This window comes from Apteryx rowi, unplaced genomic scaffold (assembly GCF_003343035.1).
Source record: "Apteryx rowi isolate R43461 unplaced genomic scaffold, aptRow1 scaffold_707, whole genome shotgun sequence".
Taxonomy (NCBI): domain Eukaryota; kingdom Metazoa; phylum Chordata; class Aves; order Apterygiformes; family Apterygidae; genus Apteryx; species Apteryx rowi.
In genome coordinates this window covers 145,735-168,183 of record NW_020450991.1, presented here as the reverse complement: position 1 = coordinate 168,183, position 22,449 = coordinate 145,735, and the positions used below count along the sequence as shown (strand labels likewise).

Here is a 22,449-nt window from a genome sequence, read left to right as displayed (position 1 = left end):
TCCAATTCTCTGCCTGTCAAAATCATCAGATGCCTGATTATGTAGCACAGGCTCCATGGATGGCCACTGGCTGTTGGCAGCGGCAGTGGCTCCATTGCCCGTAGCTGGAAGCTTGTAGCAGTGCCTATCCAATAACCGTGTCCCTGAACCAAGCTGATGGGGATGTTACTCGCTTTTGACAAATAGAGGCTAGACTTATCCAGCCTAGACTTATCTGGCCTGTGGGCAGATTATGCTCTTCTTTTTGCTTCAGCCTTTATCAGATTTGAAGACTGTTGTTTCTCCTTGCTCTCCTTAGGYTAATCAGTCCCAAATCTTTTAGCATTTCCTTTCAGGTTATGGTTTCTAGATAATTTTATCTTGCTTTATTTTGGACTTTTTACTTTGCGTGCATCTTTCCTTTATAGCACCATTGCTCACACTAGAGACAGTAGAGCCGTGCTGCAAAGACCTGTTACCCTGTCACAGAAGGAATGAGATTGGTCTGACATGATTTGCTCTTGACAAACTCCTGTTGTCTTTTACAAAACTTTGTGTTGTCTTTTAGGTATTTACAAACAGTGTGGCCTGTAAAATCATTTTTTCTGTAGGCAGAACAGATTTGTTCTGTAAAGAATGTTTAAAATAGCTTTTTGTGTATGAATGTGACAGCAACACACAGAAGAAACAAACAGAATACAAAAAAAATTGTAGGCAAAATCTGATATCCCTAGTTGCTGAGTGCATGGAATTGGTAAGCTTTAGGCTCTGCATATTGGTTTCAGTTATGAATCCCTTGTTGCTCACATGCAACTTAAGAGAAAATGATTATATTAGGAAATGATTACAATGACAATTTGGAAGAATTTATTTATACGAAGTTCATGAATTTGTCTGATCTATTTTGAACTGTAAAGTCTTTTCTGAAAGAGATGGCTGTTCTTCTTCTAATTCTGTCTTGGACATAAACCTCTAAGTGGGATCATAAAACTTGATGATTTTCTATTCATGTGAAACCACCCAAAGAGTTAGTTGCCATCTAAAAGAACCAGTCCACAGAGATTTTTAATAGGTTTATCTAGATCTGCATATTTCTGGCACTGTTGAAAGTACAAAGCAATTATTTCAGAGCCTGTATTGCAAAGTTACTATGTTCAGCTATCTTCTATCTATGTAGAGAAACTATAGAAAAGATTTCCTAATAGATTAAAGCTCTGCCATTTGTTGGGGGTTCAGCATTGTTCCACATCTTGGTCATCTGGGCCATGAATCTTACTTCCCTGAAGGAATTGTGCACAAAATCTGCTCCTGGGAAGTATGACAGAGGGCCAGTGCTGGAGCCTTCATCTGCCTGAGAAGTTCAGCATACAAGCCTAGTATGGTGAGGTTCAAAAGTATCTGGTATTCATAAGAAAGAACAAGAGTAAAACACTAAAATAAAGAAACTTTAACATAAGCTGAGAACTCTCTTTTGCTTATGACTAATGTAACAATATCTACCTGTTATATGAGAACTTGAATTTGGTTAAGGTTTTAACTCCCAAAACATTTGACAAAGAACATAAAAGTCATGATGCTTATTTAACATGTAAGGAGCACAGCATGGCCAGTTCAGTGGGAAAATGGCTTTGGCAACAAGGCTGACATAAAAAGTATCCAGCTCCCTACAATACTTGCCATTTTTCCAGCCACCATTCCCAGCTTAACATTGCTGCCCTCAGGGCAGTACTTGTACTTGTAAGGCTGAGCTACAGAACTAAACAGGGTGATAATGATTAAATGATAAAATAGTGGGCTTTTTTTTTTTCTTTTTGAAGGCTAACTTTAAGTTGCATCATTTTCATTATCTGGTTTACAGTACAGCTGCCTTGGCTCAATGAAGGAGGCAGAGAAGTGTAGGTGAGGTAGAAACAGAGGACGGGGGGAGTGCAGAGGAAGCCTGGCAAGTCCTCCAGCTGTCTTTTTTGGTGAAGCTGGCAGTTTGTGAAACACAGTACTGAATCCTAGTCTTGAGTTTTAGCTCCTAGCCAGCACTGTCTTGCTAGTGGAGGGGGAAAATGGCATGGATCTGCTTCTTTTAAATAGTATCAGAAAAGATCATAAAAAGATGTATAGCATATGTAACAATTATGGGCTGAATCCAATTCCACTGCTTATTCAAAGCTAAAATTACCCAGTTATTGTGGACAGTTTTTTTAATGATGATTCCAGGAAGCCTGTATGTCTAATAAGAACAGATCACTACCGTGTTCAGAGAAGAAAAAGGTCCTTTGAGGTAGAGGTCAACTGTTCTCACTGATATATTAATAAGCTTTCACCTAGCTGAAGCTTTATTGTTTGTACAGTGAGCTCACATTGGAGTGATCAGCTGTTTTGTACTGCTGTGGGGCATTCCTGGATATAAATGGTTTTGTCTTGCTGCCAATTAACATCCTGAGGGCCAGCATCTCAGGACATCAGGCTATTGATGCAAATCCTTCCTACTGTGAGATTAACCTTATTATTTATAACAGATGTAGAATGTTAGGATGGGCTGATAAATTTTTCTTTAGTCCAAAGACAGCGATTTTTTTCCTTGATCTGTTCTGCATTGCCCAAATACATGAAACAGCAATTAAAGCCAGCACTGCATGAAGCTGTAGGTGAGATGGAAAAAAATGAGTGCAGGGGCATGAGAAGAGAGGAATACATCCCYCTTATTATATATATCCATTATAAACATAAGTGCATTTTAATCATTATCATTTTATATGACAAGTGAAATGAAACTTAGACCCAGAATCATTGATTCAATTACCTTAAGCCGGACTAAACTGTCTTATTCCAAACTGAGACACTCAATAGTCTCATCTCAGTTCCGGTAAGGTTAAGTTTTACCACGAGGTTTCCCTAATGAGATTTTCCTGAGTGTGCTTACGAAACTTCACTCTATAATGTCAGAAATGAACAGTTTGACATCTCTCCCATGTCTGACCAAAATCACCAAAAGAGACGTTGTTACATATGTTAAACAGATCCAAGTTAAAATGTGTAAACTTTCCTTTGACTAGAGATTGGAATGTACTTGATTAAAGAAATATGATTCCTCTCAAACATTCCTATCCAATGAATTTCCCTATTTGAGGGGGATGGGAAGGTGGGAAGGAGTGGTGGTGCTGGAGAAGGTAGGTTGAGGGTGGCACATTTCCAGGTGAGACACTGTTCAGTAGCAAGCTAGAGGTAATGCTGTATATAATTGGGATGTGGAATCCAGCTCTCATATTCAATGGGCTGGTGCTATACCAACGTAAACAGTCAAATAAAAAAGTAGAAAATCTCCTTTTTTCAGCTGTGTTTTCAACAAAAGTAGCTCCTTTCTATCTCTGAAGCAAGGATGTCAACGTGCATCCTGATTGGATCTGCCACCCAGAGAGGTAGGATTTAAACAGTGTAACGTCTTTTAACTCTCTCTCTCTCTCTCTCTCTCTCTCTCTCTCTCTTTTTTTTTAATTGGACGTCCCCTCACTTTCTGGGAGGAAAGGACTCCATTTGGAACTTGAGGTGAGCCTTCACTCCCACTCGGAGCCTGTAGGCTTCCCAGCAAGGGGTGAACTGGTTTAGGAGCTGCAAGGTACCCCCAGTTAGCAGGTTTGTGTCTTTGTGGATGATAGCTCAGAGGCCTCAGTTCCTGAGGAGCCTGGGGAACCACTGCGTCCCCCGAGGCCGCAGGTCCTGGGTCGAGTCCTTCTGAACCTAGAGCCAGAAATCCTTTTCCTCCCTGTCCTTCCAGTTCAAACCCTGAATTTAAGACACACAATTTCTTCTGTGTTTACTGTTGACTAACTTATGTGGTTTGTCCTCAATATAATTGCTCTGGGGAACGTCAGGGTTGAGATACCTCGCTCTGTTCACGTGCTGCTTAGGAAATGTAGATGTCTGTCTGAGCAAAGTAGCATGTAAATTCCAGTTGTGAATTTAGCACTTAATTCTGGGCACTGTCAAAAAACACGTAACTGTATTTTGGTAATTACTGTGTGTAGTAAATAAAAAAAGATTTTTCGTTATTTTTTTTTTCCTAATATAGAGCCTTTCAAATATTGATCTAACTACTCTGCCATGTACACAAGTATTTGTACGAAGCCTCAAGCCAAATTTCACATTCTGTTACTACAGCTGTCAGTTTTCTCCTCTTTCCCAAACACTCCTGTGACAGTGGGCAGCATTTGTGCTGGAGTCTCCTCACTTTTAACTCCACTTTGACTCCAAATGCACAATACTACATGGCACCAGCTGAGTACCTGCACTACATTTGCGGTGTGATGAATCCTTTAAAGATTTTACACAGGCTCTGACCCTTATACATTGGCAAAAACATTATAATGCCATAAAACACTGGGAAATCCCAGTAGCCAACCAGGAACAAGATATACTGCTATTTCTCTGAAATATTTTTGAAGCCTGACAGATATATGTGCTTAGGATGTGAGGAGACTGACAGGAGAGTATTATACCATGCCGTTGTGCTGAATTACTGAGCAAAGCTATATACCAGCTAGCAATTCGGGAATGAACTCCAGCACTGTCCGCAAAATAGTTCAAGAAGAGCAGAGATGTGCTGAGGCCAAACAGAGGTAAAAGCTGTCACCTGTTCCAGATCTGGATTATGTGGCATTTGCTATTTCTCATGTACGCCAAACAGTTGCACTTACCCCACACATTTTTCTTTACATCCTTACTGTCTTGAAATCACCCTGTGAGGTGGCTCCCCTGGGGCTGTTGATCTTGTAACACATCTCCCGAATGCAGGTCCCAGAGCCACAGCCTGGGTAGACCTCCAAAGCCTTACTTTTACTTGCATAAACCAGAGTATGATAAACAAACTGCTCTCACTCCAGTGGCTCGTTCCAGAGAGAGCAGCTGCAGTGAGCAAGCACTGCAGCACTTCCCCGAGCGGAGAGGAGACTGAACATGAGTGCTGTTGGCTAACGGAGGAGAACAAAGTAATATGCCTTTTCCTCCTACTCATCTCTCTCCTCACTCGAAAATGAATTTTAGATAAAGAAAGATGGACATGTATACGGGTTAAGTTATCTCCTAAATTTCAAAGAACAGCCTACATTCTTATTACAGGCTGATTATGGGGGGGTGAAACAGCTGAATCGAGAATCCCACCAGCATGGAAACTGTGAGGGGCTTTTCTGTGCTCAGAAATGTAATACATTAGCAGCCTTTTACCAGGAAAGGAAAAATGAATGTAAGGAAGGTAAGGCCATGCCATCTATTTGGCTTCAAGAAGCAGTAGGCTAGTCTTATTCTGTATGCAAATTAAATAAACACTGTAATGCAAAATAGGCCTCAGTGAAAGCTGAAGATTCATATACCTCACCCATTTACCAGTGGGTAAGCCAGGATTTTGGTTTTCCTTTATTCCTTTTTATTTATTTATTTATTTTTTATCCCTAACTACTCTCAACAGATGACTTGGCTTCTACAGGTTTTTTTTTCTCAGACACACACTTGCTGGTAAATATAAATGTAAGTAAAAGTGAAGCATTCTCATGTAGCTCTTAGTTTATTGCTGAATACAGTGCTTTGGGGAAAAAAGGCCAAATACTGATTTAAATGCATTGAGTCTCATAAAATTTATCTGAATTTCGTAAGAGTAAAGAAAAGCTGAATTTTGGTCCTCTCTAAGGTCATTTCACAAATTCTTCTGATGTTTGTGTACTGTACTGTTTACAAGAATGTTGCCGAGGGAAATGACTGCAGACTACATGTAGGAATTATCTTGGCAGGCAATGTAGGGATTTATTTTATAAAATTTTAAGGCTGGAAAAACTAAACCATTGTTTCTGGAAAACTACTCTAACATTATTCCTTTTTGCAAGAAGATTTGTATCTGTTTGATAATAGAACATACCCCAAAGTTCTGTGAAATAGCCATTAGGGGAATATTTAATATAATTTTGCCTAAGTTTACTGTAAAACACATAGCGCTTTCTGTAAAGTGATAGGACCAAATTAAAAACATGTGGAGTTCTTCATGCTATGCTTGGTCATTTTTTTGGATCCTCTCACAYTGGGGCTCACTGGGGGCTGAAAATGCTATATGCTAGTATAAGAAGTTATAGAAGTCCAAATGTTCTTCTAATTTATGTTGGCTGCTATAGGCTGCCAGGCCAAGATCCCCAGAGCGCAATGAATCCCACTTTTCAGCTTGTTGTTATCACTGATAATACAATGCTGGTGGTATTAGGAAATGCAGCGTTTGTTAACACTGCACATGATTCAGACAGAATTCAAAGCAGAATTCAGGTGTTACCTACCTTTTAAATCCAGAGCCACCACTGCTGTATCATCCTCTAAACCTTCAATCACCTCGCACTTATATCTCCCATAATCCTCTAGCATGATATCTGTGATTATAAGAGAGGCATCATTCTCGCTGCTTTCCTTCAGAAACACTCTGCCCTGGTAGTTTCCGTAGCTCTTTCTGTGATGTCCCATTGCAACAAAGACGTCCACCTCTTTGAGGTAGTCTGAGGTGAGTTTGGTCCACTTGACTCGGATTTTGTGGGTTCCTGAGCCAGCTGTTGATGTGTGTTCATGGTAAAATTTACATGGCAGTGTGACATTGCCACCCCGGTGTGTGAAGACTTTAGTTTGTTCTGCTACCACAAGTAGACGGGGTCCATTTTCTTCTAGGATTTAAGGAGAAAAATAAAAACAAGGCTTAGTCTGCATTCTACCTTTTACAGAATGGATATATGACCAATGCATTAGCTATACTATACCATAGGTCTGCAGGATTAGTTCCCTGCAATCATTTTGTACCTATGCTGCAGTAGGATATGTAAGCTAGTAGTATATAACTATTTACTTAGTCGCACACATAAAGGCTGGTAACACACACTGACGTGAGATTAAATAGCAAGATGCAGCTTTATTTCTTACTCTGTATATGTAGGAAAGTGGTGTGTGTATACTCCCAGAGGGAAAGGGCAAAGAGGTTCCCAGCATTGCCCACTGTGTAGGTAGAGGCCATCCTACATAATCCATGGTCATGATGATAGAGTTGTATTAATTGGGAGGTACACATGGGGATTGAGCTTTCCCTCCCTTCCCTCCCAACTGCATAGTCTGATAGTTTGTTAAGAGATCTCTTACTTTTGAGGCCTTGATTTTGCAAATCTGATTGATTGCACAGGGCATCACAGTCAGGTGTGATATTAACTGCACATTGGGAACTTCCCTTGCATGTTACGCCAACTTCCCTGCCCCACAGTTTCCTCTACCATCCAGGTGAATATGGTCATCCATAAAAGACTCCACATGAACATTCTGTATTTCCCTGTGGGCTGTTACAGGGCTGCACACCTCCGCTCTTGGGTTTTTTTTTCATAATTCAATGTTTGGATATGGATTGAGCTCAGACGGCAGCATACAAACCCCACCATGATCCAGGATGCAGTGAATCATTCTCACAAGGTAGGAAAAATGTAACTGTACAAATAGCACTATTTATATTGACATCAAAAGTATCAGCATAATTTTAAAATGTCTCATTTTTTACTGGCATTTTATTCTAACCTTTGACTTTGAGTTCCTCTTCTGACATAAATACATCAAAGGAAGGAAATTCAGTTTACCAAAACTGTCTGTCATATTTGCCATGACATCCTCATACCAGTAAAATCCTGTCCTCCTCCCTGACTGGCCTCCTTTTTTTTTCCCCATCTTTTTTCCCCCCAGGCCTTCAAATCTCTCACTATTTATCTCTGAAATTTTGCTCTGACTTTTCACATGAACACATATTTAAATGACCAACTCCTTTTCTCCTTACCCTTCCCCCAGCTTCTCTGTTCCCTTTACTCTCTAGTAGGTCCGTGTCACTGATGTTACTCTATTAAATCATTGTGTGATAGTTGGATAGAACAGGTACTCGCTTCTCTGGGGCTTCTTTGCTATGCTGTGTTCTCTTGGGAAAACCCTGGGAAGCACAGGTTTGATGGTGGCAGTCAGCTGATGGATCCGAAAGCTAGAGTATTTCTTTCTTTAGCACCTCTTGCCTCTCCTCTCATGCATGGTTTGCAAAATTGATTTAGCAAGCTCAGTGCTTCTGTAGATATTGCTGTCTTCTATCACTGGGGACACCAGCTAAAACTGGCAATGAATCACCAGTGCTCCACTTACCAGAACAGAACTACTGACTTTGCTGTATGTAACAAATTACCAAGAAAGACTGTAATTACACGTGTGTTCAGTATGGCAATAACTGCCTAGATATGTGATTCTCAAGTCTGAGGCTCGATTGGGCTCCCACTGATTTCAGCAGAAGCCAAGGCAAACTTTCTGAACAGGGTGGGTTGCTATAGAGGCCAACCTGATGTCTCTGAAGGCTAACAGCAGTTTTCTGCCAGCTTCAGTGGGCTTGAATCTGGATTTAAAGGACAAAAATCTAGAAGCACTTGCAAAAATTTTATCAGCCAGAGAGGTGTGGATGATGGAAGGAAAAAAGGACTGAGTTAGAGAAGCAGTGAAGATACAGATCTTTCAATGATGAGCCCATCACACAGTATTTGACCCAATCAGCTGTCTGTTTACAGCGCTGCAAAAACACACAGTGTGTCTGCAGCCATGGGGAGTGGAGGGAGATGTTAAGACTTGTAATTTATATATGTCTCCAGAAAGTCCCAGGCTTCTGACTGTTGACTGTTCTGCTGGCTAAATAAATATGTTCATTCCCTGTAATGGACAGTTTATGCTTGACTTCACTATCTGTTGATGCTGGCTACACAAAGCAGCAGAAACCTCAGGCTATATAGCATTTTATGATTAAGTCACCTGCAAACGTGTTCAGGAGTGGTAATTTCAAACACAAGCTCATTGAGTTCAAATGTGCTTCTGCTTAAGAATAAAAGGTACCCCAAATTGTGCAGTTCTTTGTCAGGAAATGCCATGTGAAGAACATCATTGCTATTATCTGCATGGAATAGATAGCTGGAAAGTCAGTTTCCTTGAACATGAACAAATCTAAGTGCTGAAAGTTATTTTACTAGGATGAGAAACCTCCCTACTTAGTGAAAATTGTCACTACAAAATAGATCAAATGTAGTACCTGTTAGTACCAGATAACTGTTCCTCTTCTTCACTGCCCTTCCTCAGGCAGGGACTGGGTGCTCTGAGAGCAGCACGGCTTTTCCCCCTCGGAGGGAAGCATCTCGGGAGGGAGGTGCTCTGGGGCAGAGCAGCCATTTTCACATGAAGCGGAGAAGGAAGAAAGTCAGAGCAGCCAGGGTGGCTTGTCTGCTGCTTTCCCTGTTTCCTTTGGGGACAAAGAAATTTCACAGACCTCTGTCTATCTTGGGAGGGGAAATATTATGCTTTTGGGTTATTACCAGAAATCTGAATCAGAGCTTAACTATGTTGTGTCTTTAATACTGAAATAGGCATGCTAATAAATATTAGGGGAAAATATTGGAGAGGGAGGAGGGAGAGTGTGACTCAGGCTGCTAATGCTAGCTCTTTCTAACAACAGCTAGTTGGTGCCAGCAAGGCCTGGAGCACTGCCCAGAGTGCTGTCACCACTGAGGCTAGCACTGGCATCCTGGTGCTGTCGTGTGTCTCTCTTCTTGCTCTTCCCACCTACTCCGTCCTTCCGCAGCTGCTATTACCTGGGTTTATATCTCCATAAACGTGAAGAACATAGGGGATGGGAGCCTGGGAAGGAGGGCTGGGGTGGAACCAGCACAGTTCTTCCTTACCCTGGGACATCGCCTATATCCCTGGAGGTTCAAGGGGAGACATAAAACTGGAAATAACACCCTTTCCCCCTGCCCCCCCAACTTTTTTAAAAGCCAGTTCTTTTTACAGACAAGAGATGATATGCCCCTCTCTAGTAAGACAATGGAACAGCAAATAACATTGCTGATGCTCCCAGACCTGGGAGAGGAGGATGGAAGAGTCTCTGGCTTTGGAGTAAAAGCAGATGTCAGACTGAGGTATTCCGCATGGTTTGCTATTGGGCTAGAAGACATGCAGACAGGAAGAATTCAGGATTAAAAATGAGAACCCTGGAGTTTGGCAAGAAGGAGGAATGTCTATATTATCCAGCAGCCAGTGAGAACCAGGGCCAAATTCACCTACTTGCATATTTTTGGGAGCATGGCAAAATGAATGGTTTTGGTCTTTCAGAAGTGAACAGAGAGAGAGTTCAAAAAAACCAAACAACAACAACAAAAAAAAMCAGAGCAAACCAGAAGCCAACACAGTGTCATTCCTTAATAAAGCCCTCAGAACTGGGGGGCTGATTCTAAGCTGGGTTGGTTTGTTTGTTTGTTTTTTTTTACATGTGACGGTTGAATATATTGTGTAAAACAGTGGGAAATGTGCATGTAACTACTTTTAAGAAGTTTTGTCTGTTCTTTCTGATCTGTATTCCTAGCTTTTTTACCTCATACTTTTAGCCATGCCAGTCCATTAACAAAGTCCATTCTTTTTCCCAAGGTGACAGTCAGCAACTACATATATGCTTATGTTTATTCTCCTTGGCTTACTTGTAGAGCTTTTACTATTCTGTCCATGTTCTGTGCAAGAAACATTGAATGAATTGCAAACCATGCTCCTGTATCACTGAAGTCTGCTGCTGTGCAAATGTGTCAAGTGCTGAGATAAATCAAGTGATATTTTCATCCTTGTCCTGTTGGCAGTTATGAAATGGGTGGACRGTTCAAGTTTGGCACCTTGACCATTGGAATCGTCCCTGGTATGTCCCAGGTGTGAGCCCATCTCGGCTGTGCCCTCACTGCCTACCGTCCAGGCCGTTCATTTGGCACTCTGGGAGGACTGAGTCAGCAGCCACCTTGCTCAGCAGCAAGTTCTGCCAACACCTTTAGCTCTTGAACCCAGCATTTCAGCTTACTGCAGTAAAATGCTTACATGAGGAATGAATCTTACTTCTTTTCATACAAAAAGCAATGATCTGTTGTGAAGCAGTGATCTGATCCCAGGAGATGGGGTAAACAATGTTTATAAGGGCTTGCCAGAGTGGCTTTCTGGCTGCTTCCCTCATCAGGTTTCTGATAGACTGCTCCTTCTGAATAAAATCTTTGTATCTGAAGGGCAGGATTATCTAAATGGTGAGTGCAAGATGAAAAAAGTTGGGATAAGTGTTATTGAAGTGTCCAGCATATCACTCAAAGAAGAGAACACTTATTTTTTCCGAGAACTACTTTCTTCAAAAGTACCATCAGAGAAGTTGTAAGGTAACTGGCTGCTGAACAGCTGTAAACTCTGCAAACACCAGATAATCCCTCACTAAACAGTTGTCTGGAACAGGACTGTTCAGGAGTTTTTCTGTAGATGAGAAAGACCATGCACATGGCCACAGAAGAGCCTCAGATAATGGACTGATGGTGAGGAACGTGCTGGGCAACCTCCAGCTGTTTCTTCTGGTTGAGAATGAAGATGGAAATAGCATGGTTACTAGTTCTGATCTGAGCTCTGAGGTCAGAACTGGGTGGAAATGGTTTGGTAGGTGGGTTTTTCAGCCTTCCAGGTGTATTTTGCCTTGTAAGATGGGTGGCAGTGGAGCTGTTGTTACTCTCTGAGTTCATTGGCTCATACCTATTCCATAACAGAACCAGCCACTACCAGTAACTAATTTGCCATATTTTTTCCACTCCTGCTTCCCAAGTTATCAATTCTGTCTTTTGATTCTCTTTTAAGTTAGCAGCTCCCCCATGGGAAGGATCTGGGAAGAGACCGTCAGAAGGATGTTGGACATCACCACAAGCATGAAGGTACTAAGCTGTATTGGTGTCTGTAGTGACCCTGCCTCCTGTTTCTTCACAAGAAGCAGGAGGCATCACTGCACAAGCAGGGGGCACAAAACTGAGGCAAATGGCTTGTTGCTGATGGTGTGGCTTGCTCACAGGCTGTGGCCTTTTGTTGATCATCTTGGTGCAGTTAGATGACAAAGGCGATGTAACGCAGAGATAGCTGGGCTAACTAAAGTGGAGTTTGTTCCCATTCCAGAAGCAGTCTGGGGCTCAGGGCAGCACCCAGCTCAGGAGCCGCTTTCCCACACTGCAGCACAGCCTGCCACAGACCAACACTGACCTGGGAGCTTGCTGCAGGGCTCAGCTTTGCTCTTGCTCTGCAGGGCCAAATTGAGCACATCTATATCCTCTGTGGGCCAGAGGATATCTTGCCGCTGTAAATAAGAAGGCACAGGAGGCAGCATGCCACCAGCTTGTTTTATTTTCCACCTGCCCTCCCCTTCTCCCTTGCCTGACTGCTATGCAATTAGCACTGCTGTTYTTGTTACCATTACTTTGTATGCACCTTGCGTTGACTTTAGCGTGATTCCCACTTCAAGAAGGACAGTAAATGGATTTTTCTCATGCTCTTAGAGCTCTCAGTTTAGTATCATCTGCTGGGTTACTGGTTTTGTTCCAAATTCTACTGCTGGACATGTTCAGGGTGATTGTTGTTGTTGTTGTTGTTGTTGTTGTTTTGTTTTTAACAGGCTTCTGTGCTCCAGAGTAATGGCAAGTCAGGTTCTGAAGGCCAGGAACGTAGTGTGGGGTGGAGGGGCAGAGTCAGGCTGTTAGCTGTGACACTTGTCAAACAGATTTAGCCACTTTATCCATTGGAACTATCCAGAATCTTATACTGACCCTGCCACGTAACTTGATTATTCCCATATTTTAATTACAGAGTAAGAGTTACAGAGAGAATTACAGCATATGGAAAAAAATGTGCATTTTAGAAGAAAAAAATCAAAGTCAGAGATTATTTTTTTCTCTTTGAAAGTTTTTATGGATTTTTTTTGTCAGATAAAACTCATATATTGCCTTAGATGTTCCACACAGTTAGCAGAAGATTAGTTAAATAACACTGTCTGTCATCCTACTTTAAATAAACACAGAGTTGTTTCTTGCTTTCCTGCAGTATTATCTGGGACCTGAGTGTAATCCTCATTCTAAGACACCCTCGATGATTCTGTAGAAGTGGCATGTTTTCTTATCCTGCTATGTCTATTCAAGAATTCAAAAATCTGATAACAGTAATAACTGTTATATGATAACAATAACTTCCACTAGCTATAATATGTATGCTACTGTAGTATGTTGATATACATATATGTGTGTGTGTATTAATCAGAGAATCTGAAGGGATGAGAATCAGGTAGAATTACACACTCAAACACTTTTCTCCACCTACTTCTCCCACTACTTGTTTTCTAACTACTTTATAACTAACTACTTTTTTACTTTGCTTTTGGAAAAATTCTAAAAACTTCTGTTTGTACAAACATTGTTTGTATGGCTAAGGAAAACTGTTTGTTCTTATTTGGCCCAAGTATGAATTTCATTTTGTTTATGTCATGAGAAAGAAAATATAAGCATCAAAGTTCTGTGTTTCCACCTCCAATCTGTCAGGAAAAAAATATTTTCTATGCATTATTTTTAAGTTTTGACATACAACTGATAATAGAGATACTGATAAATCTTAATTAAGAAGTTCAGCTAAACAGTTCCAAACAACAGTACTGCTAAAAATACCTGCTTTACCAATGGCAGGGGAGAAATTCTCTCTCTCTCTCCAGCACAGAGATGACAAGATTGAGGTAAAACACTTTTCCTCTGATCCTATCTACTTACGCTGAGTAATACACTGGGGAAATTGCTAAAGGGGCCCTAGTAGCTTAAATTCTTGTGTCACGCAGACATAACAGTACATAAAACCAACAGGGAAATAACAAAACTTCAGGCCTTCTAAACTACTCCCCTTTACCCTAAATAAGAAAGAAAGGTGTTTTAAACATGAAGTGTTTCACAGCCTAGAAGCATAATCGCACTTCGAGAAGTGAGTCTGTGCAGTTCTGTGCCTCTTGCTAACATGTTGGTCAGATTAAATGCAGTGCCCCAAAAGAGGAAACAAGATGAAAAGGTTGGAAATCATGATACTGCTCCTGTACTTCTGCACAGAAGGAGCTCTTCACTAGTGGGGTGGTATGGCATGAAGACCATTTGAAAAGACCAAAATACCACATAGAACCAGTGTGGACCTTTTTTAATTCTTGAATTATCTTTCTATGTTGCACATCTGGAATTAGATTCATGCATCAAGTGAAGGCAAAAGAATAATTTAAACTGATGTTTAGCGTGAATCCTTTTTTTTGAGATATTTCAGTCTATAATAGTCTTTCACAACCAAAATATATTAGTAACCATCATTTAAGGTCTCTTCAAGAATATGCAGTCCTGAATACCTTTAATGAAATCAACGTGCCAACAGGAGGTAAGACTGCTCTTTGCCTACATTCCCATTACATGCTGTGAATATATACAATTTCTGAAGAAGAAAACAAGTTTTACTGATGTAAAACCAGCAGCTCAACAATGAGAAGAGACTGCAGGATGGATTATGAGATAATTTAAAGTGTCCTGAATGGCAAAAAAAGTAGTGAGAAATTTTAAGGGAAAAAATAAATGCAAGAAAATGGAAAGAAATAACAGGTAACATCACAGAAAGTGGGAAAATGTAGTAAGGTGGAGCAAAGGAAGAAAGATAGAAGGAAAGAGGCAAAGCATGAGTCTTGGGAATGTCAGAATTAGTGTATGAGGTCAGGTTAGTAGTACCTCTACTCTAATATCATGTTTTTCGTAAGTCAAGAAACTCTAGGCAACTTCATTCTCCCTACTGGTTCTGTCTTGTTTTGAAGAAAGAGAGGTGGATGGTGCATAAAATTCATCATCATGCAGAGCAATACAGGTGGAAATTTCATCCATTTTTGTTACTGATTAATGGATTTAACTTTCTTTTTTTCCCATAGGACATTATTAGAAAGTTTTCTTCTCGGTCCATGTTGTAATATTTTTGGTATGTATAAATATACAGGCATAGAAGGTTCTTGAGAGGCTAGAAGGGTGTGTCTTGCATCTGAAAAGTAAAGAAAAACTACATAATAAATTCACTGATATTCAAGGAAAAGATAAAGTTTGGTCCTTCCCATACCAAACTTTGTATTCTCTTCCCCGGCCTTTCTTGCTGTATTTTAAATCTTGAATGAATTAGAGACATATGTTAAAGACTCCTACCACCTTCAAGAAATTAAGTTGGCAATTACTGTGATAGCTGAGTCAACTTTTTGTTTATTTTGCAGAATGGCAACCTACAGAAGAATCTTCTTATCTCTGAACGATGCTCTGGCTCTTTGAATTATGAGGGGAAGACCCAGAAACTAGAGTTTACACTGACAGCAGGATCAGAGATATGCATACAGACTGAGAAAACAGAAAGGTATGGAAGCTTCATGAGAACCAAGCCTGTAAGAAAGATGGGAGTCTCAGGCTAGAGAGGATCCTAAAGACAGTCTCAACCTGATTGACATGTGTCTGGACTACTGGTGCTGCCATATTCTTAGTACGAATGGACCAACAGAGGCTACACAGGTAGTGTGCTTTGAGGGCATTTTGGGAGATGTTCAAAGATTGGGAAGTGTTCAACCTGGGGCTTGTCTTGTGGGAGGACACTCCCTAATACACTGATTGCTAGTCCTCTGTGACTGCGACTGGCATTGCCAATAAGAAAAACTCTAAGTGAAGAAATTAGAGGAAAGATTTAGGAGAAGATATCTATGCCTAGAGTGATGATAAAGAAGAGGTGTTTAGAAAAGCTGACAGATGCCATCGTTTTAAGGGAGGGGACAGGTGAAAGATAGACAAGATATGATCTGCCAATATAGTCAGAGAACAATATAATCAATGAAATGCTGTTTGTTCTGTTTAGCAAATGTTGAGTCTGGGAGAGACAGCAGAAGTCTGTATACTAACAGAAGGGCAGCAGAATGGGGGAATTAGATCTTCTGGTTCCTGACACAGAACTGCGAAGGTAGACAGAAACATGCTGAAGTAGCAGTCAGGGCTGGAATATAGTATTAATAGGTGTCTGCTCTTCAGGAAAGTTGGATAAAAAAACAAAGGTGAGAACTAGCACTGTACATCAGTGCTACAATATGTTGTCAAGAAATAAGAAATGATGGCAAGGATGAAACAGGATAAGGATCAAAAGTGTGTCAGGAAGGACTGTAAGAGATCTTACTGCAGTAGTGAGAGAAGTCTTTTAAGCAGGCACAGGTTCACTTCAGAGTGTGCAATCACTATACAGATAAAGGTGAAGCACAATACAGAAATCACCCAAGTATTTTTTTTTTTCCCTGTTTTTAATAAGGTTGGTTTTGATGGTGTGAAGGTAGGTGGTGTGATGTAAATGAGTGCACTGATATGGAATGAAGGCATAAAGGTGAAAGCTGAATTCTGGAAATATAGTGTGTTTGAATGAAAAGGGTGGAAAAACAGGCTCAAATACTAACATTACTGACACTTAGTCTGTCAAACCTGACAGCAGAGATATTAGCTGATCTATCACATTGAGAATGGCACCATAAGTTGCTTGACAAAAGTAAAATAATATATATATATGTAAGGAAAATAATTTAGCCATTAACAAACGGATTAGTCTGACCTCTGCAGCAAACAAGACTTCAGAACAACTTTTGAAGAAAAATTGTTGAAGGAGAGAAATAATTAGATAGAGTAGGTCACTAGAAGGTGGGATAAATGCCGTAGACATTTACAAAAGTGTGTCAGACTAATTGTTAGCAACTGTATGAAAAAATGGGTAATAAGGACAGGGAAATGTGAGGTACTGAACTTCTTGGAGCTTAGGGAAGCAACTGATATGGGAAACATGGGAAATTAGATAGGATGGAGAACATAGGTGTTTGGTTAAGTGGGTAAGGAGAGGGGAGACTGCAATTACTTGGACTGAAACATAAGTGATTGGCCTAGAGAAAGGCCAACAGACTTTCTCCTGTATCAGTGTTGAGACTGATATTCTTTAATATTTCCATTAACTTAACCTTAAAAAATAAATGGGAATTCTGAATGATTAAATTTTTGTATGTCATTAAGCATCATTGATGAAAGGAGAATATATATTTAGCATATTTGGAGACAGAAGTAGAGTGAAAAAGTGTGATATCATCTAACACAGAACGCAAGACCTAGTATGAAGAATTTCTGCTCTAAATCTTGTACTTGTTAATTGCAAGTGATAACGAAGGAGAATGACTACTAAATGTTGTCTGTCACAGTAGATTATCGATCACCACTGCAGAGTGGCCAGGGAGAGGGCAGATCTGATCCCAAGGTCTAATAAGCAAAGTATTGCTAGCTAAAAGGCAGAAATATCAATGCCAGCCTAAGATCTTATCTCGACCACAATTCTAGCTGGTCATGTTCAAGAAATACAAATTCAAACAAGAACAAGTGTATGGATGAACTACTAAAATCATGAGGCAACTGGAGGTTGTACTGTTAGAGAAGAATTTGAAATGAGAGCTGTGAGGAGATACGATGTTGTCTCATTACTGTTTTAAAGTAAACATCTAAGAAGAAAAAGAGTTGTCTGAAGCTGAGGAATAATATTAGGGCAAGCACAAGGCCATACAATGGCTGCAAATATATATTTAGAATTAGAAGTGTTTCTTAAGTCAGAAGAATAGGGACTAGAACTACTTTTCAGTAATGGGATTTGAAACCCAGCTTGTATAAAAAAGAAACTCATTCAATGGGAGATTACATGATGTGCAAAAGGGGACAGAAGACAGCTGAATTCATTGCCTCAGGAGATCCCTTTCAATTCTCTGTACTTGACTACACTACAAGTCTCTGCACCTTTTGTCATTCCAAAGTATTCCCAAGCTTGCAGCACATGGGGGGGGGGGGGGGGGGGGTGCTGCCTTCCTTAATATAATGTAAAATAATTTTGTGTGGATCTAACACGTGTTCCACAGACTTTCCTGATTTCCAGCTCTTTTCCAGGTGTAGCTCATCTCATGTGTTTATGCAGCATTGGGCAGAATGCAATCCCAAGCCTGATGTGATTCCACAGTGCAAAGAGGAATGTACAAAATTAATAATAAAAATACCAAGTTCTGAACTGTTTTATTCTTTTTGATTTGTGGTCTGTGCATTTCAGAGCCTGAATCAGCTGATCTTCAAAGCTCATGGTAGAGCTCAATTTTAAGCACTATCCAGCTTTCCTTCAAGGAATAAACTCTTGAGGTTCAGAGCTGAGGTTTTATGGATAAAAAGAATGACCTATCTTGAAACTTTTATCAGTTTTGAACTATCTAGCAGTATAGTCACTTGCAGACTGCACTGTACATACGCTGAAAGACTAATGAGAAGTGAACTGTATGACTTGAAAAGAAACTGCTGATTAGGCAAGTTTAAGATATACAGATTAAAGAAAATTAATTTTGAATTGGTTTAATTATATGCACTAAATTCCTCTTCCAAAAGATAAACAAAATTCAGAGTTAAGAAACAGCTTTATACTGAGAAAAGGCAAGCTATACATTCATTAGGTGTCAGCTTTGAAATTTCTCATCATCTCACAGAAGTGATGTGTCTTCATTTTGATATACACATTTGTTTGACCTTCATACTGTGAGTTTCCTTAGAATGAAACCAGCTGTCTTTTATTCTTTATTTGACCTTGAAAATTTGAATGTCTGTTTAAATAGGTGCAGAGCACCTTTAACTTCTGTGACTTTCTTGGGACTGTTAAGCACTCAGGCTCTCTTAGTATCATGCCTTGACTCTATAATTCATGTTTATAAAGAAGCTCAAATAACACAGTTTTTCAGCTGTTAAGAGAAAGGAATCAAACTTTAAAGAGAGACAGAGAGATGGAAAAATAATGCTGTGCTGCTTAATTTTGCAGTATTAATTTTAAGCAGCCTCAGTAAACATACAACTGAAGGCAGAAAAATCTCTGTTAGTTCTGCCTCCCCTTACTGCATAAATCCTCTGTTTTTTCTTATACAGAATGACCCTTAACGACTGAAGCTGGGACTGAAAAAACAGCTGCATTGTACTGCAGACTCCAACCCTGGTACAGCTATAAGCTGTAGGATTCAAAGGAACCAAACAGGATTATGCAGAAGGGCAGTATAATACTTAGTATGAATAAAGGTATGAGGACAGACACATTTCTTTTGGGGTAAGCTACTTTTTTCCCCCCCCCTCATGTTTAAATTGCCCAATTTAAACAGATCTCAGATGTACTGAGTTAAATAATAAGCAGCAATTTTTATATGATATGAAGATTTATATATGACTGTCTTCTTAAAACAAATATATTCCATGAAAAACTAAAAGTATTTCAATCCATTGCAGTTGATTATTACTTTAGGATGCATGCTTTTTTCTTTATCTTAAGACATGCTGTCCTTTACTCAGTAATCTCTGCAAGGTTGTGACTAAGTGCTGTTAGACAACGTAACTTCCATGTTTTTACATTTCTTAGAGATAATAATAATGCAACAGAACTAGAAAACAAAAGGTTCAGTCTCCAGTAATAGCATTAAAAAATAGTGCAGCAGAATAAAAAATTAAGGATCATTAAGCACATAATTTTGTCTCCCTCAGCAGTCTGAAGATACTGGTATTTTCTCATGGATATAGCTGTATTTCCTTACCTTGTATGTGAATAATTCTTTCATGCTCCAGACTTGAGTTGTCAGAGTGAGGTTCAGCCCAGCAGATAGAAATCAGCACCAGAAAAAGTAGACTCCTCATCTTTACAGTCAAAGAATCTTCTTCACTGTGAAGGCATCAGAGAGGCTTGTGAAATTTTGGAAACCTTTACAATGTTGCACGGCACAACTTGTTACAGCTAGTGATCTTGTAATGCAGCTACAAGGTATTTAACCCACTCAGATGAAAAAGTTACAATAGCTAGTAATTTTTTAGACGTGAAGACTGGACCTTTTTATCATGGACTTTCATTAAATGAAACTGGGAATCAATATTTAACTCTGTCTATGCAGAAATACAACATGAAAGAATAAAAGCATACACACAAATATGCACAAACCAAACTCCTTGCAAGACCATATGTAAGCAATACTGGTGTTTCAGAAAACTGTTCTAGTGTACTTTTGCTTTTCCAAAGGTACTGTAAATCTGGTCTGCTAATACAGTTAAAATGATCTAAAGCTATCACTATGTCTGTATTTACTGTATGATGCAATCTGATCATGATTGATAGATTTCTAGGATTAAAACAATTTTGGCATAGGTTTTGACATTTTAATAAAGATTGCAAGCGAACTTAGCAGTCAGGGTGGTAAGTTTGCTTGATCTAAGCAGTAAAGATGACAAAACATTTCTCAGGCTGATCATAAAGGTCTATTTTATTTCAGATCCACTTACCATTTTAAAGGATGCCTAAGTATACAGTGAAATGTTGGAAACCACGCACAAAGTAGGTTAGAGTTGTATATGCTACCACTGCAGTTGCCCTGATTGATTTTTCATTCATTTCTGCCTAGAATGCTGACGCACTAACTTAGCATGCCAGGTAGGGTCTCTGCAGTCAGCAGAGCTGAGCACTGCAGGGAAAATCTCTGCCAGCCTCTGAGTAGTAATTAGGCAAAYGTAGACCTGAAATAGATAAGAAGGCATAAAATACAAGAACTTTCAATCTGATGTGTGTTTTATAGCAATCGCTTTTATAAATGGCAGTTATTTCCCAACTTTGCCTTTCAAGAGACTGGATTTTTTCCCCAATCTTCAGATAGTGTCGGAATTGTTAGTATGCTTTCTTTCTAGTGCACAGAGAGGTTTACATTCCTCTTTTGCCTCTAACAGAGCTAGAGCTGTCAAAATTGCAGGGTACTCTTGGTCAGAACCTGCTTCAGGATCTCAGCTTTGCAAACAACCTCTATCCCTAAATGTATTCAAACCTCTATGTGTTTTAAATCAAGATCCAAATATTGTAATCTGAACCCATCTCTGTTATGGGCTACAAGGCACAAATGCTATTGTCATTTTGTCATTTTTTTCATAGAAGAACATGCATGTTACTTGCCTGCCCTTCCATTTCTTCAAAAGAGCTTGGGTGAGAGTCCAAAGTCAATTCAGCATCCCTTATTGTGGAGTATCTAGAGGTAGGACAAGTGATGGCTGCATGCTATTTTCCAGGTGGTCCACACTCAGTAACCCAAGGCTCTCCAGACACTCCCTCTTTCCTGAAAAGCTTGGCAGCCTGATGACCTCCATTTCACAGAACAAGGACAGATGTGGCTCCCTCTAGAGCACATCAGCCTGAGTTTGCAGGGACTGGAGGGTGCACGCAAGTGCAACAAGGTGTTCTTCTTTCCTTGCTGGACTGTCAGCACACTGGCTCAAGACAGAGCAGAGTGTCCATGTGTTGGGACATACATCCCACACTAGGCACCTGATACATTTTGTCTAAGAGGGAAAAATGCTCCAGTTTCTTTCTTTCTTTCTTTCTTTCTTTCTGCTAAGGATTAAACTTTTTTTTTTTTTTTTTGGTGAGGGAGAGCGTTACTTGTTCAAAAATAGCTTGGTTCACAAAGCAGTTTTGATTTTGAAGCAGACCATGCAATGCTTACATGAAGGTCCTTCTGTTTGCATTCCAGTCTCCAGCTTTGAGCCCACGCTGGCTCCAAAAGGCCCTGAGCACTGCGAAGCTGCTGCTGTTCTGCAGTGAACTAGGCTGTGCTAAGTCAACACAAGCTGGGAAGGAATAAGGCTGGCAGGGGCTCTAATGCCTGCTCCGAGGGTGCCTTAGTTGCTCATTAACACTTTGGCTCTACCCTCCTCCTGTAAGCCTGCTCTTTTTGATGGTGGTAGTGAGAACCATCCCCCAAACCAACTGACAGATAGTACTGCCGTTTTTGGGGACAGCATCTCCTGCTTCCCTAAGCTGTGTGTGCAGGGTCTGGGAATCCACCAAGGAACAAGAAAGATTTTTTTTCTGGTTGCATGAATGGAGATCTCCACACCTTATCAAGGTCACCTTCATATAATGAGGAAAAGCCCTCCACTTATCCAAAGCTTCCCTGGGGCAATGATTATCAGAACAAGCAGTTACAGGATTAGCCTGTTGAACTGAAGGAGCCATATGCACCTTTTAGAGATATTTCAGTTTACTTGCAGATACAGGCAAATGTTACTCTGTGATGGAGTGAAAGCATCATACAAGTAAGGTAAAAGGCAGACGAGTTACTGACTGATGTGGGACTCAGGAAATCTGTTCTTCCTTCCTTTCTTCCCCAACCTCCTGGATGCAGCTGAACAAATTCCTATGTCACATGCCACAAATATGGTACAAAATCAACCTTAGAGTTTTGATCTGTAGAACAACAGGGGTTTTGGAGGGAAATACCAGATATGGTGGTGCTTTAACTTTGATAATAGACAAGGTGACTGTGGCTAGGCCATTTGGTTTTCCCTAGTTGTTAAGGATGGAAAGGACAGCCTAGTGTTCACTGTATGTGCAGGAGCATATACGTGCACACAGTTAGTGTGTGCATGCATGGCTGTGGTTTCTTTGGCTCCAGTAAAGCTCATCTCCACTGCTAAGGGGTGTTTTTGTCTTTGA

At 40.2% G+C, this 22,449-nt stretch overlaps 1 protein-coding gene across 1 annotated transcript in view; it reads right to left on the bottom strand.

The window, feature by feature from the left end:
* The window catches only part of LOC112976195 (hyaluronan and proteoglycan link protein 1), a 33,002-nt gene extending 13,386 nt beyond the window's left edge, over window positions 1–19,616 (bottom strand). Inside the window, exons 1-2 of the mRNA XM_026087165.1 lie at window positions 19,517–19,616; window positions 6,285–6,659 (exon numbers count right to left, since the gene is read on the bottom strand). Coding sequence (XP_025942950.1) covers window positions 6,285–6,659; window positions 19,517–19,616 — 475 coding nt within the window. The remainder of the gene's footprint in view (window positions 1–6,284; window positions 6,660–19,516) is intronic.
* Between the last annotated feature and the right edge of the window lie 2,833 nt (window positions 19,617–22,449).